At 32.8% G+C, this 16,124-nt stretch overlaps 3 protein-coding genes and 1 non-coding gene across 6 annotated transcripts; 1 reads left to right on the top strand and 3 right to left on the bottom strand.

The window, feature by feature from the left end:
• On the bottom strand, window positions 1-3,922 carry LOC111016302 (ubiquitin-conjugating enzyme E2-17 kDa). Its single transcript, XM_022291636.2, has 4 exons — window positions 3,748-3,922; window positions 2,776-2,903; window positions 1,319-1,423; window positions 1-331 (listed from the first exon to the last, which is right to left on the bottom strand). Exons 1-4 carry the CDS (start codon window positions 3,815-3,817, stop codon window positions 188-190), a joined length of 447 nt encoding a protein of 148 aa, XP_022147328.1. The 5' UTR covers window positions 3,818-3,922; the 3' UTR covers window positions 1-187.
• Window positions 3,923-6,128: 2,206 nt separating this feature from the next.
• Window positions 6,129-7,503, bottom strand: LOC111016357 (NDR1/HIN1-like protein 6). Its single transcript, XM_022291738.2, has 2 exons — window positions 7,251-7,503; window positions 6,129-7,009 (listed from the first exon to the last, which is right to left on the bottom strand). Exons 1-2 carry the CDS (start codon window positions 7,491-7,493, stop codon window positions 6,272-6,274), a joined length of 981 nt encoding a protein of 326 aa, XP_022147430.2. The 5' UTR covers window positions 7,494-7,503; the 3' UTR covers window positions 6,129-6,271.
• Window positions 7,504-11,409: 3,906 nt separating this feature from the next.
• TRNAM-CAU (transfer RNA methionine (anticodon CAU)) lies at window positions 11,410-11,481 on the top strand. The gene has a single exon. It is a non-coding gene; the product is annotated as a tRNA-Met (tRNA).
• A 764-nt stretch (window positions 11,482-12,245) lies between these two features.
• Window positions 12,246-15,688, bottom strand: LOC111016413 (Galactose mutarotase-like superfamily protein). 3 transcript variants are annotated; one of them, XM_022291814.2, is made up of 9 exons: window positions 15,177-15,688; window positions 14,314-14,575; window positions 14,070-14,144; window positions 13,810-13,866; window positions 13,555-13,718; window positions 13,311-13,445; window positions 13,115-13,217; window positions 12,908-13,007; window positions 12,246-12,777 (listed from the first exon to the last, which is right to left on the bottom strand). In XM_022291814.2, exons 2-9 carry the CDS (start codon window positions 14,422-14,424, stop codon window positions 12,593-12,595), a joined length of 930 nt encoding a protein of 309 aa, XP_022147506.1. In that variant the 5' UTR covers window positions 14,425-14,575; window positions 15,177-15,688; the 3' UTR covers window positions 12,246-12,592. The 3 variants fall into 3 exon arrangements, with proteins under 3 accessions (XP_022147506.1, XP_022147507.1, XP_087980734.1); XM_022291815.2 differs by lacking the exon at window positions 15,177-15,688 and adding an exon at window positions 15,032-15,163; XM_088124608.1 differs by lacking the exon at window positions 15,177-15,688 and adding an exon at window positions 15,096-15,112.
• Window positions 15,689-16,124: the final 436 nt, after the last annotated feature.

The following is a 16,124-nucleotide window of genomic DNA, read 5'->3' as shown; positions in this document are numbered from 1 at the left end:
TGTACGAATTCAAAACCATATAATTGATATAAATTAGTCGAACACAAGCTTAAAAGCATCATCTTGATTTTAGAGGGGGCAACATAGAATTATTTCAATCTCCCACAATAGTAGATTGTACAGAGAACTTTCATTTATACATTAAGAACCAACAGCGACGTCCCTCATGCCCTTCCCACAATACATACTAGCCCATGGCATATTTTTGAGTCCAGCTCCTTGCCGTTGTCTCATACTTGGCCCTATCCGTCTTGTACAGATGAGCGATTTCTGGCACTAGGGGGTCATCTGGGTTCGCATCGGTCAAAAGGGAGCAAATAGAAAGCAACACCTGAATATGAAACAAGAACCCTTCCCAACCACTTAAAAAACAGCATATAGCATTAATTAAAGCTAGGAGAAAGGTGAAATTGATATGCAGAAAATGGATGGCAGTCACTCGCTATTCTCAATCATGTTTGCCAAAGACACTGAAGAGCAGACAGTGATTCAATATTCTATAATCAGATTGCTACACGTTCCATATCATAAGAAAATGTCTGGATTTTTGGAAGAGGGAAATAACTATCTAAGTAAAACATACCGTGGTCTCCCCATGTCAACACTGGACAGTGATCACTTAATACCCATTGCACTCCAGACTACTCAAATGATAAGTAACCTTTGCAAGTCGTATGAATTTCCTAAGAAGTTGAAATCTAACCAGAACATCATGCCGTCACCCACCCTCTCCTTTCCCACCAGGATTTTGATGACAAAAGCAGCAGTCTACATTTTGTTTGCTCCAAAATCCTGTTTTCGTTTAATGTAGTTGCCATCTTTCTTTTCTAGTGCTTGGTCTAAGTGATTGCTTAGCTGTGTTTTCACATGACAAGCTCTTGGATTTTAAAATCTCTTACGTCCTGACTACTACTCTTTACAATTTGGATTGTAGTTTATTTCTACAATTGGAAATGCTAGGTTGAAAAATATTTAAGTACAATAAAGATGGCATGAACTGTGAAAAACTGTACCAGAGTGTTACTCAATTATTATAGCCAATCACACTATTACATCAATATGTTGAGTACCATGAATGATTAAGATATTAAATAAACTTAGTGGTGTTTTCCTTTTCTTTTATTTTTTTCCTTTTTTCTTTTTTGACAAGTATATCAGCTTAGTGCCTCGAATCCCTAGTTAAGAACAAAATTGTAAATGGTGACCGACAGGTAATTCAAAAAATTTGATCCAAAGCCATCGTGCAAATGTGGCAGAAGGTAACAGAATTCAAAAGTATAGGACTTAAATGGTAAAATTGTCATTAAGAGGTCAAAACCTTGGATATGGTCAAAGCTGGACTCCATTGCTCTTTCAAGATGTCCAGGCAAATACTACCATTACTGTTGATGTTTGGGTGAAAAACCTTTGTCCTGAAAGCAACCTAAGCAAATAATAAACTGAGGCTACATAAAAAATTATAGGCTAAAAATCCCTATATTAAGTGACATGATTAATTATACCTATACATAGCAATAATAGTACGAGAGCAAAAAACTAAAAATTTTAAAAAGGATGAAAGAAAAAAGAAGAGAAGGGAACGATAGGAATTCTTCCCCCACTATAGCCAGTGAGGAATTCAAAAACACTCCCCAGTTAGTAGCAATAGAAGAGAGAGAATAATAAGAAAAACCTTATCAAAAGCCCTCCTAGAAGAAACAACATAAGAAATATGATCCCCACGTCCAAAAAAAAAAAAAAAATCCCATCTATCCCTTGAAAAATTCTGCTATTTTTTTTCCAGCTAAATCTCCCAAAAGGTAACCTTGATGGTTGGGCTTTCCTTTAAATGGAGACCTCCTAACATGAAAGTGAAATATTTGATGCCTGCAGAAAACCACCCGGATATTGAAATATTGAAAAATACGCCTCTGCTCAAAATAAGAGGGCACCACAAAAACAAATGAGAGGCATCTTCATAGTTAGACCTGCGCAGACTGAGAACAGGGTCCACAAAAAGAACCTATGGTTACAAATTAGATCAGATAAGAATTCCTGAAATGAGAAGACCAACTCCCAGGATTTGCACTCTAGCATTCCAAATCATATTACGCTTATTATGCATAAAGCCTAGGAAATAAAAGGAACAAGGGAGTTGTATTGTTCCCACCAAAGGGCTTCCAAAAACCTAATAAGACATATATATGATTAAATCAAATCTTCATAGCTACCTCGCCTTAATCAAGTCTTTACATTTATCTCCCCATCCAGTGTTTACATAAAGCTACAGATAGATTACTATGGAGAATAGGCAGTAAGCCTATTTGACAACTATAACATGTAACTCAATTTAACATGAAAAATGTGCAGACAACTATCTATAACCACCAACGTGATATGTAGTTTATAACTTCATATATTTAGCTTTTAAAGTGTGGCCTTTGTATGGTCAATGCATTGCCACAAAATATAATTTTCGGATATAAGATATCACGCTATTTTCATCAAACAACCTCAAAAGATAATCTACACAATCAAACAACAACTGCACTGTTCTGCTCAAGAAGTCGAAACAACTTCCAGCTCTAACTTTACCGAGTTATTAATCAAATAAGAACCGGACACAGTGACAATACACACATACTGCAGCCACTAGAATAATTAATCAAGAACCAGATATTGTAACAAATTATTTGAATGATAAAAAACAGAAATAATGAACTATTGAAATTTACAAAGTCCAATTAAATTGAAAATGTTGACTATAACCAGGATATTTAAGATCTGATGCCATACCTTGGGAGGTTTAAATGGATAATCGGGAGGGAAGTGAATAGTAACTAAAAAAACTCCTCCTGCATAAGGACTGTCTGGAGGGCCCATAATCGTTGCTTGCCAATGAAACATATCTTCAGCTACAGGACCTGTTACAGAATAACATCCTGTCTGAATATATTTTGGTAATTCAAGGGAAATCTTGATCTATTCAGGATAGGAAGCAAAACTGGTTTAATAAAACGCCCTCTTCGTAAGAGCAGACTACTTATTCGGAAATATTCAATCATCTAAATGATTTACTGTGATTATTTTCCCGACCTAAGCCGACCACAGAGCATGAGATTTATAATCCCCTACTTAAATCTTACATGATTACACTGTTCTGAGTCTAGCTCAGTTCTTTAATCAATTATGATTTTAAACTTCAAGATTCCTAGAATTGATGTTTTGGAGTTGACTGTTGAGAAAACTCAAGTCAAACAGATCCATAAGCCAATAAATATAACGGTATCTACACTATTCTACTCAATGAAGCCCTGCTTCAATAAGCTTAGCTTGTAAACTTTACGTTCCAACAAAGCATATACGATTAATCAAACTGTAATACACGATTCAACTTCTACATTTCCGAATTCCATTCCACAGAACGATCAATTGTTTCGAGAAGAGCCGAATCAAACCAAATTCCACGCGTAAGCCCTAAAACCGAGAAGGCAAATCAGTACCAAGAACTCGAAAACCAATATTCGTAGACCTCCTAATTCTAATTCATAGCTAATCGTGAACCTGATAATTGAATTTCAGAGTTGAAACAGTTTTACGCAATCCACAAACAAACATTTGGATCCACTTAATCTCCAGATGAAAGAATAAGAACATAGTTGCTCGGAGTCCCCGATGCTCAATGAAAGGACGCAATCACTAGATCGAGCTTGAAAGGCGAAGATATAAAGATAATAAAAATGAACCAGAGTAGGAAGAATACTGAACCAGCGCTGCAGGAAGTGGGAGGATCTTTCTGGAGATCCTTGAGCTCCTTCAGGATCCGCTTCGACGCCATGAACGGTAACCAGAAGAGGCCTCTCCGACGGGGAAACTGAGAGAAGATGGAGATGCGGTCTGTAAAAATGAACGACGCCAACCTCGTTGACGAAGGCGTAAGTGTAACGTGGACAATATTACAAAAAATAAAAATAATAAAAATTAATATTACAAAACCTAACTTTTAGCAATAATTCTGAAGGTAGGATTCCAGTCACGTCAGAATCTGTTGCTTTAATATTTCTAAAAATTAATTAATTTTTCTCTAAAAATAAAGTTTTTCTTTTTTTCTTTTTTAGTTTAACGAATAAGAGTGATAGAACTTTTTATCGAAGAAAAAAAAAAGAGTGATCGAACTTTCCGCTAAATAATCATATTTGGATTGGCAAACTAAACAAACAAATTTAACTTTGATCTTAAATAAGACATGCAATTAATATAATTCATTAATTCATGTTTTCTGGCTTTTAAATTTGTAACTAGTGATAAAAAATCTTGTAGGCGTCTCAATTTCATTTAAATATCGATAAAATGTTATCGTTAATGGATATTTATATAAAAGGTAGAGAAATTAAAAAATTGTAAAAAATAAGTAAATTAATAAATAAATATTTTTCAAATAAGTTAAAAATAATTAATATTAGTGATATTTTGTTTATATTTTTCATATTATTTCGATTTGTTGTAATATGATGGAAATGTTTATTTACTTCTCATATCTATATCGAACCTATAGATACACGAGAATGTCAAGGGACTCCTTGTAGCTAAAAATATTATTTAAATGAGTTGATTTTCTAACCATGTTAATGTTTTTTTGGTTTGATTTGAATATTCAAATTTTGAGTTTGAACACTTTTAAATTGCTTAATTTTTTTTCGCTAATATCATAAAATTTCAGGGCTATGTTTTTGGACAATTATTGATTTTTTAATATTTTGATTGTTTGCATTTTGTGTGGTAGATAATTTTTTATTTAAATTTGAGAATATACTAATTTTAAACGATATTTCATACTTTTATTATCATAAAAATATACAATGTTTTTAGAAATTACTTGACCAAATTTTATAATTCAATTTTACATTAAACTTAAAAATGGTGAAATTACCATCCTTACTAAAAATCAAGTCACGAAACTTAATAAATAAATCATTACTAGTTTAGTCAACAAAACATTTTAATCCAACCTTCAACAATATCCAAATCTAACTCAAATTCAGGCTAAAAAAACCCCAAATTCAACATTGAGTGCTATTGTAACATTCTACCATAACCAAATATTTTAACACACCCCAACAAGAAATCTAAACAATCCCTAAAGGAGTCTTATCCAACTAAAAGATACCCATAACATAATCATTAACTACAAATTGATTTGATTGAAAAATTACTAGTTTCTAAATAACGCTTTAGTTAAATAAATTATCCTCCAATATTACATAACTTAATTAGTTAAGATATATATTATTGACTAAAATTGGAAGGTTTGAATCTCTACTTCCACACCTAAAAAACAATAATAAACAATATGAGAATAGTTAACTAAATAAATAAGTTACTGATTATTTTCTTTGTGATTAAAGGCGTGATCCCTACCCCACTAAAAAGCACCTAAAGCTAAATAAGGATATGAATTTAGTAATTTGTTCAAATTTAAGTTAAAAAATAATAAATTCAAGTTGTTTTTTAAGATTTTCTCTAAAAAAATCTGAAATTTTTTAGTTCAGTAATTAACACGACTCTTTCTGATTTTTTATTTATTATATTTTTCAAGTTTCACAACTAAAGTGGATGAAACCTCTAATCTTTTATCTTTAAACCATACACATATTAGCATTGTTTGATGAATTAATCATTTTCAAACAACTTCTAGAAGATATCATTCACACACATATATAATCATATCTATATTTAAACAAATCCATCCCCAAGAGGATTACACGTACTCTCATTACAAGAGTTTAACGAAATCAAAATATACTGATTAAGTTATATTTTTGTCCTATTTCTTTATTGTTTCATATATACAACTTTGAATTTAAACTTGTCTCATATGCTTCTTTTTTTTTTTTTTGAAAAATTCCCATATGTTTTAATTTATAATTCTATAATTAAAAATTGTCCATCACAAGACAATACTTTACAATACTGATCCTTATTAATGTCACTTTAAACTTTTGATAAAGTGAGATACCAAGCTTATTTTACAACCAAAAAAAAAAAAAGATACCAAGCTTAATTTCACCATACAATATATAAGTTCACACATTATATTAACATTTGAAAAGGCTAAATTCACAAAGATCGAATTAAAATGTTTCAAAAAATCGAGACCAAAAGCACACACATATATATATTTTTTGTCTATGGATTTCGAATCGGACACAAAGTTTTCTGTGTTACAAATTTCAATTAAAGAGTTTTAATCCCACTGTAATTACCAATTTAATTTGAATTGATTTAATTTCAATTACAGAAACCATTTTCGCAGATGAATGGAGCATTTGGGCAAGTCTCCTCTCGCGAGACTTCTCAAGTTCACGCCTCCACACGTGACTTCGATCTTCACTGGCGGTATTCTCCGGCCATCTACCAGAAATCCGACTTTCGTACGTGCGGCGACGTTCACCACCAGCTCTCCGGTCCGGTTGCCGGAGTTCAGCTTCCTCCCGGCTCCGCCGTCGACGACTTCGTTGCTAACCCCTGTTTCCACTTTCAAACTCGTCGTGTTCTCCTTCGATTGAACGAACCCCGGGACCGTCGTCGATCCCAATTCAGTACGACCGCCTTCTCCGGCGCCGGCGCCGATTTCGACCTCGATATCGCCGTAATTTAGCGATAGCTTGGAGTTTGGGTTCTTGACCTCGATCCGACCGATTGTTTTGGCGTCTAAATACGAGCCGTCCGGTTTGTCGGTGACGTTGAATTTGGAGATCCGGAACGATTGGAGGTGAAATACGGGGAGTTTGGGGTCGAACCAGAGGTATGAAACCCCGCCGGCGGCGACGATCACGACGATCAGGAACAGGACGAAAAAGCAGAGGAAGCAACAGAATCTCCGGCAGCAGCTCCGTCGGTTCTTCCGCGGTGAGGGGAGAATCGGTAATTTCCTGGGCGGCGGTCTCGGGACCGGTTGAGCGGCGAGATTTGGGGGTTTATACCCCGGAGGCTTCTGGAGGATGGGTTTCAATGGCGGCTCTGCCATGTTCTGCGAAGAATTCAGATCACGGAAATGGAATTTATTAGAGAATCAATTGAGTTGGGTCAAGTACATGCATCGCATTAAATATATAATAGGAATGGGAATTTCGTTTCCTCGGGAAAGAGGGAAAAAGTGGAATGCCATATGATATGATATCATGGGGAAATTACAGGAGAAATGAAATAACAAATGAGATTGAAACGCAGAGAGGAATTTATGAGAAGAAGAGGAGGAGGAAGACGATGACCTGCCGGCGGCGGGATTTTCCGATGGGTGTTCCGGTGAGAAGAAAATGAGAGAGTGAGAGAGAGGTGGAAAAAGAGTGAGTCTTATTTGGAAGGAGAGCGCGTGACAGACGTTTGGCGAAGATGCTGACATGGCGGCAACGTCTTCCGACTGGTTGCGTCACACAAATTCCAATTTGGTAAGCACAATTTCGCTTCCCAATTTCCTCACCCAACACAATTATAGTAAAACAAACAGGAGGCATGAGATTTGAAACCACAAACTCGAAGAAATGAATAAATATTATTTACGACTTAGCTAAATGGCATTATATTGAAATTTTATGAATGGGCAGAATTTCAAAAATATTTTATTTTAAAAAATTAAATGTAAATATGTCATTAATTTTCCTATATATTAAATTAATTAGGTTAACATATTATTTTGGTTCATTTTAGTAATTATGTTTTTAAAAGGTTTATTTTAATCTAGGTACTCTCAACTTGATTCATTTTAGTCCTTCTACTTTCAAAATATTCATTTTTGTCCATTTACTTTTACGAAGTAACCTTTTTGTTACTTAATTTTATTTTTAATCTCATTTTTTTTTCCTATCACCTGCACTACATTTAATATATTTCTTGAAATCTAATCACGACTTTAAATTAAAAGATTTCTGTAATGTGTAGAATTTTTATTAAAATTTTGAAAATAGGAATCGAAACGGCCATTTTTTTAAATTACAGAGACCAACAAGAACATTTTAAAAGTACAGGAACTAAAATGAACTAAAGTACAAGACCAATTAATTATTATCTTGGTAGAGCACTTGTTAACTCATTGAGGTAAAAATCGAACTTTTAATCTTATATTATACTCATATTGAAACTGGTTAACTTATATAACCCGTACATTTGGGTAACACGAATAACTTTTTATTATTATTTTTTATTTTTTGAAATAGTAACGTGAATAAGTGTGTATAAAGAATTTTTATACAAAAATTTAGTGACTAAATTAGATGGTTTAAAAGTTGAAGTACTAAAAAAAAGTTTGAAGGTGCATACCATAATCAAATAAGCATAAAAGTTATCATTTTATGTAATTTATTAATTTGATTTCTAAATTCTTAAAGATTTGGTTAGTCATTCAATTTTAATTAAATTACATTCCACATTTAGTTATAGGTTCAATATATCTTAAGACCTTGAAACTGGAATTATAATGTTATTAGAAATTAATTATTTAAAAAAAACACAGAGAAACGAATTGTCTACAAATACATGAAATGAGTTGATAAAGGAAATCCACGTCAGCAATTAGGAGCAGTTGGGATTTACCAAAATTATATTAAAAGAGAAAGAAAACCAGAAGGATTGAGGTGTAAATTCAATGAAACAAACTACAATCTCAGAAATTATTGTTGGCAAATTTAGTTGGTTGACGGCAGCTTTATTATTAAATTAAATAAATAATAATCTTTTGAAATTAGGCCGATCAATTTGGCTCAATTTTTCGCTAAATAAATGCTCAATCAGCCTAATAATTTAAACAAATTTTAAAACTATTTAAAATTTCAAGGATGGAAATATTAGTCAATGCCAATGGTAATACCTGTAGATATACAGATGGATATTTTTAAAAAAAGTTATTAAAATAAAACATTCATATCAAATATTTAAATTAATAAATAATTATTTCATTCTTTTTAAATAAATTAAAAATTATTAATATTAATATTATATCATTAGTGATATTTTATTGATATTTTTTAACCATTTATATAAATTTTGTATGCAATACAATATTATACACATGTCAATTTATCTCTCATGTCGATGTCGAACTTAGAGACATATCGAAATATTAATAGAAATTTCGACATGTCAACGGATAAATTTAATAACCGTAATGGCTAGGCCGAGTAAAACCAAACCAACCAATATTTATGCTAGGATGAATTGAACCGACTCGATTAAATCAATTTTATTCATTTAATTTTTTTAAATTCTTTAAAAAGTTATGATCTTATGATGAAAATAGAGGTTGAGAGAATGTTCATGGAAGGGCATTAAGGGAGTCATGCGTCCAACAAAGAAACGAAACCAATGCAGCAGCCTAAGCCAGCAGCAAATTATAAGCCATAAATAAATAAATTTTGTGTTTTTAATTAAGAATGAAAACAGAAATAAAAAATAAAAAATAGAAAAAGATTCTGTGGCATATGGAATAAAGAAAAGCGTGTTATTAATTGCCAAATGTGTAATAGACGTGCTTAGATGTCAAATAAAATTTATTATTACGATATTATCACGTGTGAGTATGATTGCATCTTTTCGATTATATGTATAGAGTTAGTTGCTGCTCATTTCTCAAATATTGTCATTGCTTCTTCTTAACTCTGAGCAATGTGACTCTTAAAGTTTTATGTATTGATAAATTAATCGGTAAATATAGTTTTATTTGATTTTGCTCGACTTAGGTTGAAAAATTGATTTTGAATACTATTATGTAAATAGATATGACGATGGAAAAAAGTAAATAAAATATTGGTGACTTAAAAGGTTGTTGCCAATTGGGGGAAGGAAAGGAACTACTTGAAGAAGAATTATTCGACTTTAAATTCTAAATGTTTTATTTTATATTAATAATTGTGTTTGTTTGTGAATTTGGTCCAATAAAAATATCATACTATATCTTTTTTTTTTCTTAATAACACAGGTCGTGAAGATTGGAACTTTTGACTTCAAAAAAGGAGTAAATATCATTCATTACCACTGGTTAGACTTCTCAACATCATTTAATTTTATGATAAAAGTGATAAAATATTAAATACAATTTTTTTTATATAATTTTGTAGTATTTTAAAGTACCATATGTTTAAACTGATATGAATATAACTTAATTATAAAAACATCCTACCCCTTCCAGATTCAATTCCTTGCTCCATATTTAATTAAGACAAAAATTATTTTATTAAGATTTATAGATCTTGAGCAATATCTCATCAAAGTATCTTTTTTTTTTTTCACACCTCTTTTTCCCTCTTCTAAAATACCTTCCATTTTTAGTATCCAAGCTCACAAAATCCCAAAAATCTCTCCACGATTTAAAAGTACACCATTAGAGCATTTCAACAAAACTTAATTTTCCACTTTAACATAAAGCTGAAAACGATATCCTTTATTATTTCATTGCTGTACACAAAAATATTTTGCAATCATAGATGGATGATTTCATAAAAGAAAAAAAAAAACAAGAAATCAATTTATTATTTAGATTAAAAATAATAATAAAAGATAAGAAATTGTGATTAACAAACTAAAAACATATGATAAATGAACATATTTGATGAAAAACGAATAATGAGACTATTGACAAAAATATATATATAAATTAAGAGAATTAAAAAATTTAATTCATTTGTTCCAAATTAACCTTTGTTTATTCTTTATTATTATCGTATTTCTTGCATTGTTGTTTTGGACTTCTCAATTTGATTAAACGATTAAGAAATATACGTTAATATTTCATTTAGAAGATGAAAAAAAAGAAGATAAATAATAAGGAAAACTAAAAAGCAAAATAATAATAATACATGTATACCTTTAAATTGTGGAGAGGTATTTTTTATTATATAAGATTTGATACATAAAAATGAAGACGATACCCATGTATATCTTTCTTCACTCATAATTTTTGTGTGCAGATGGATATTTTAAGACATATATGGCTCTTAAAAAAAAAAAAAAACAACATGTGTGTATATAACAGATTAGAGAATATGTGTTAGTTATTTGTTTTGTTTTTTTTTTTTTGTTTTTTTTTTTTTTTTTTTTTTTTTTTGCCTTCTTGAACTAGAATGATAGAAATTAGTTGAATTCATGCCATCATTAATTAATTTAGTTCAGTTTTGCGGCACAAAATTTATATCAAGCCAATCTAATTTCCATATTCAATAGCCTATCAAATAATATTAATAGTTAATGTGTGTTTTCTTAATCATGCTTGATTAAGAAGTTATTGAATCAATCATAAGTGCTTTACTTCGGAATTGTAATCTTCCCATGATTTTTAAGTTACTAATACGTTTACTCCCTAAAGTTGGTTTAACTTGAAAGAAATAAAAACTGTGAGATAGATGCAATTATAAATATATAGTTTGAATATTACTATCAAAAATCAGAGTGGCGCAGCGGAAGCGTGGTGGGCCCATAACCCACAGGTCCCAGGATCGAAACCTGGCTCTGATAAATAGAGTGGCTTCCGTATATATTTTTTTGATCCTTTTTCACGTGCGGGCCCCACGATTTGACGGAATCTTTCGTTTAATTTTCTTCGGCGATTGATTGTTTTGGTTGCGGGCCCCACCGAATGGACGGAATCTCTAATTTAATTTTATTCGGCATCCGATTTTTTTACTTGCTTTCCAAAAACATATATTTAAGATTTATGTTTTAAAAAAAAACCATATATTTAATATTTAATAACTATAATCACGTAAAAGATAAAATACATTTTTTATAAATACCAAAACTGAATTGTTGGTAATATTTCATAAAACAACTTCAATGCCAAATTAGATAGAAAAAAATCTAAGAATTAATTTTGAAATCTGAAATTAGTGATCAAAAGATTTGAAAAAAAAAAACATAAATTTTAAAAGACAGTGACGTGCCACTATATCAAAACTAAGGTGGTCCTAGATTGAACGTACCATTACAACTCTTAATAAATTTTGATAAAGTTGGAAGTCAAATTAATCCATTTCAAATCGTATGTGCTCCTTAAAATATGATTGACTCAACTCCCATACATGAACGACCAGGTTCTATTTGAATTCTACAAATTTACAATAAAAAACAAAAATTAATTTCAAAACATAATTCAGCCCGACCTAACCAATCAACATCCCTTTCCCTACTATTAATAAAAGATGATAAAAGGAATTGTGCTTTTTTCACTTTTTGAAAGAAAACAAAGAAATATGACAGTTCATTAAAATATGAAATAATAATAAAACAAGCAAGGAAATTTGTTAAACTATGATTGAAGAGAAACCATGTTTTTGAAGTACAGAAGAGGCAATTTCTAATACTAAGAAGATAACAAAAATTCACCCTCTCTTCCTCTAAAGAAAATAAGATAGTTTGGGGATATGCAGTTGCAGCCATTCTATAAAAACATTGGCTTCAGAATTTGCTTGCAGGATTCCCCACATCCTAATTTCACCAATTCCACTAAAAAAAAAAAAGAAGAGAGAATCACCAGTTCTTCTAAAACTACCAGAAATCAGCCATTCTACACCCAATAAAAGTAGTATGGCCGTGAGCGTGCCCGTGTCCATGCCCAGTTCGATTTCCTCTACAAGTCGAAGGAGAAACTCGAGGGAACAACAGTGAGTTGCAGTTTCCCTGTCCATTCCTCGCCTGGCCTCAAGGTGATCGGTCTCTCTAACGCTGCTCCGTTTACACAAAGCATCTGTTTGTACTCCTCGTCCCCAAAATCAACCATTGCTTTCGATTTCTTCTCCCATGGATTCCAAACCACTGTAAGAAAACCGATCAAATTAGTTTCTTTCTGCGATTATGGACGACCTGCTCATGCATATATCTGGCACAATATCCAGCTAGAATGGAAAGAACAAGAAGCACAGCAATTACACATTATAAATCTTACCAACGTCAGGTAATCCTTCCTTTCTTATCACATATGTTCGCTTCCTTTCATGATCAAGTACAGCAATTACATTCGGAGTACTCACGTATACTCGATCCACCTACAAAACAACGAGAATTGTGTCATCAATCGACCAAAAAAGCGGGAGGGACTTCTACTAACTAATGCCTCCTTTAAAATAAGTGCCCTAGAAACAGAAGAAAATACCTCAGATTCAAAGGTTATGGCATCTCCTTGTTCTGTAAAGCGCTCCTTTTGACACAGATTGTCCAAGAAGTCGAGCGTTTCCAGACCTTCGATCCGCACCTCACTTCAATTTCAACATACATAAGAATCTTAATTTACAACAAGCAGAGAAGAAAAACATACTGAGTGATAAAACACAGACTCCTCTAGAAGATACCTGATGTCTGAAACCACCAAATGCGTGTGATAGACAAACGAGAAACTAAATGGTTTCCCGTTGACATTCCTAACTCTAGATCTCAAAACCAGGTCCCCATCGGGTCGTAGAGACACCCGAAGGCGAAGCTCAAAACTGAAAAGGAAATGTTCAAATACTTTTCTTAGCAATGCCAGGCCAAGTTATCCGAATCGACTTTCTTTAAGGTTCAAACAACTTAACATAGCAGCATCATTTGCTTTACCTATAGGGCCAACATTTCAAGTCCTCCTCAGATGGTCTATATAGTAAATCAACAAAGGAGGCACCCTCGATATCGTCAGGGCACATAGGCGGCGGAGTTTCGTCGATTGTCCATATCTTGTTCTTCACAAACCCATGTTGCTCTAGTGATCCACAGTTTCCAAACTACAAAGGTTTAACATAAAAAGCACATCAAGAATGGAGAACAAACCTTGTAGAGAGCTGCAAAAAATTAAAAATTCATCTTGTAATATACCTGAGGGAAACATATGGGTATCCCTCCCCTCATAGCTTTTGGCGGCTTGAAGATTGCCTAAAATTCAAGAAACCACAATAACTCAGAATCTTCTCCAACAAACTAAAACTGAATGTTCAAACTAAGAAATACTCCAACCAGTTCTTCAAACTATCGAACAAATATTCTTGTTTCATAAGAGCCGCAGTATCCAATCAGTAGTTCTTCAAAACAAGAATGTTCGATTGAATCTGAAAGTGAGAGAGAATCAGAAATCGTACCTTACTACTAGTAAACAGAAGTTCTTCCCCTTGCTCATTTCTCCAAGAACTAACTTGTCCTCCATGTAAGCTAATCTACAGCATCGAAACCAAAAAAATCGTCAATCCAGAACCAGAGACTCAATCAACCGACCCCCAAAACGCGACAGATTCGAACACGAAAAGGGCAAAACGGAATAGAAACAGTCGATTGAAAGAAGATTGAAATCGGCAATGGCACTTATTGTCGAAGAAGAGAACTCACCCTAGCGGAAGCCCCTTTCGGATTTCTAAGAACAACCTGATCAATGCCGTTCCAGTCCTTGGTAATCTCAGTCGCCGCTCTACAATCCCACACCGGCGCCGAATGCCCCATCGATTCGTCTTCAATCCCCCAAAATTCTCGTCAAAGTATAAGAACGACCAAATTAATTGATTTGTCAAGCCGATACGGTTGAAAATCTGAAGATGGGTCGCATCTGGGAGCTACAAATTAGTTTGTAAATCAATGGCTTGGATCTAGAGCACTGCAAAAAAGAAAACCACATTACCGCTGAACAAAATCGGTTCAAATTAGCAAAAAGGGCGCAAATGAAGCGACCCAGAAGGCGGAAATTTGGCGTTACGCGTATCGAAACAGAAAGTTCAAAAAACGAATAATCACGACCGTTTCAAATCTTATATGATATAAATATTGTTAAGAAAAAACCGTCAAACTTGGAAGGAGAAAAAAGGGTAGATTTTATTTGCATTTATCGTGGGAAACTTTTTTCTGAATATTCGAACAACGAGTTCCCATTGAAAGCCCTTCGTAAAAGGCCAAGATAGAGACAATCCAGATAATCAGTTCCCTTTTCCGAGGAACAATATTGAAATCTAACGAATTCCAACGAGAAATCCTTCGAATGACAGAAATTTCAGGCAACCCAAAAAGGAATTCAAGTAAATTTCATCCCCAGAACCCAGAAATTGACACCACCCACCAAGAACAGAAGTTATGGGATTCCAGAAAAAGTGAAGAGAAGTTTAAATGTTGATGCAATGTACATGAAAATGGCGGAGGAAAAAAAAACTGCAATTTTTTAATCGCTTGCAGAGATCTAGGACATGGAGTTGCGAGAAACATACCTTTTTCTGTACTCTTTCCAAACACTGGAAAATTTAAATTACGGGACATTTTAGACAAAGACCAAATAAAAAAAAACTTTCAGTTTTGTTCTTTTGCATCAAAGGAGAGCCATACAATACAAAATCCGAGACTATTTATTATGACCGCAACGGGTCGAAGAAAGTAGAAGATAAGACACCATAACATGTTTCTTTTTCGTCCTTAAAATAATCAAATAAATTAATATAAAGCAAATCTTAAGATTCTCTCAACACTCCGGAGAAATTTATCAAACTAACAGAAACAGGTATAGTTCAACTTTGATGGATTTTGAAGGTCCAGAAAATTTTCTCGGATTCCAAACAGGTTCTTTCTTGATAAGATTTGGGGGAAAAATCATCCCCCATAGCCGTGATGCAGTCGGTGATTAAGATCGAACAGTTTTTTTTTTCAAATTTTGGATTATGATTTGAGTGATGAAGATAGGGGAAATACGACCTCCAAAATTGAAGCGAAATTTTCTAGGGTTTTTTGATGTATCTTAGCATCTGATCGAATCCGGATGCCAAATTGATTTCAATGGTGAAGATTTGAATAATTTGATTTTAATCCTTAGAGTAATGTGTATTTCGCAAAAATAAAAATAAAAATAAAGCCCTAGAATGTGTAAAATAGGAAAAGACGATTTCGAGCTAACAATGGATGTTTGAGAATATCCAACGCCTTTGTTTTCAATTTTCCCCTTTTTCCACTGAAGCTGCTGTTGCTTCTTTTTTGTTTTTTTCTTTTCCTTTTCTTTTCTCGCTTTTCCCCTTTTCTTTTTAATTAATTTGTAGGGTTTTTTTTTTACAAGTTGTGCCATGACTTTCTTAATTAGTTGAGCAAGTCGATGGTAAATTTCTTTTTTTTAAAGATTATTTTTTAAAAATTACATAATTACACATAATTTTAAATATAATTTCAAATAT

This window comes from Momordica charantia (assembly GCF_013281855.1).
Source record: "Momordica charantia cultivar OHB3-1 chromosome 5 unlocalized genomic scaffold, Mcharantia_2.0 BLBB01000005.1, whole genome shotgun sequence".
NCBI classification, from domain to species: domain Eukaryota; kingdom Viridiplantae; phylum Streptophyta; class Magnoliopsida; order Cucurbitales; family Cucurbitaceae; genus Momordica; species Momordica charantia.
This window is presented reverse-complemented; position numbering and strand designations above follow the sequence as displayed.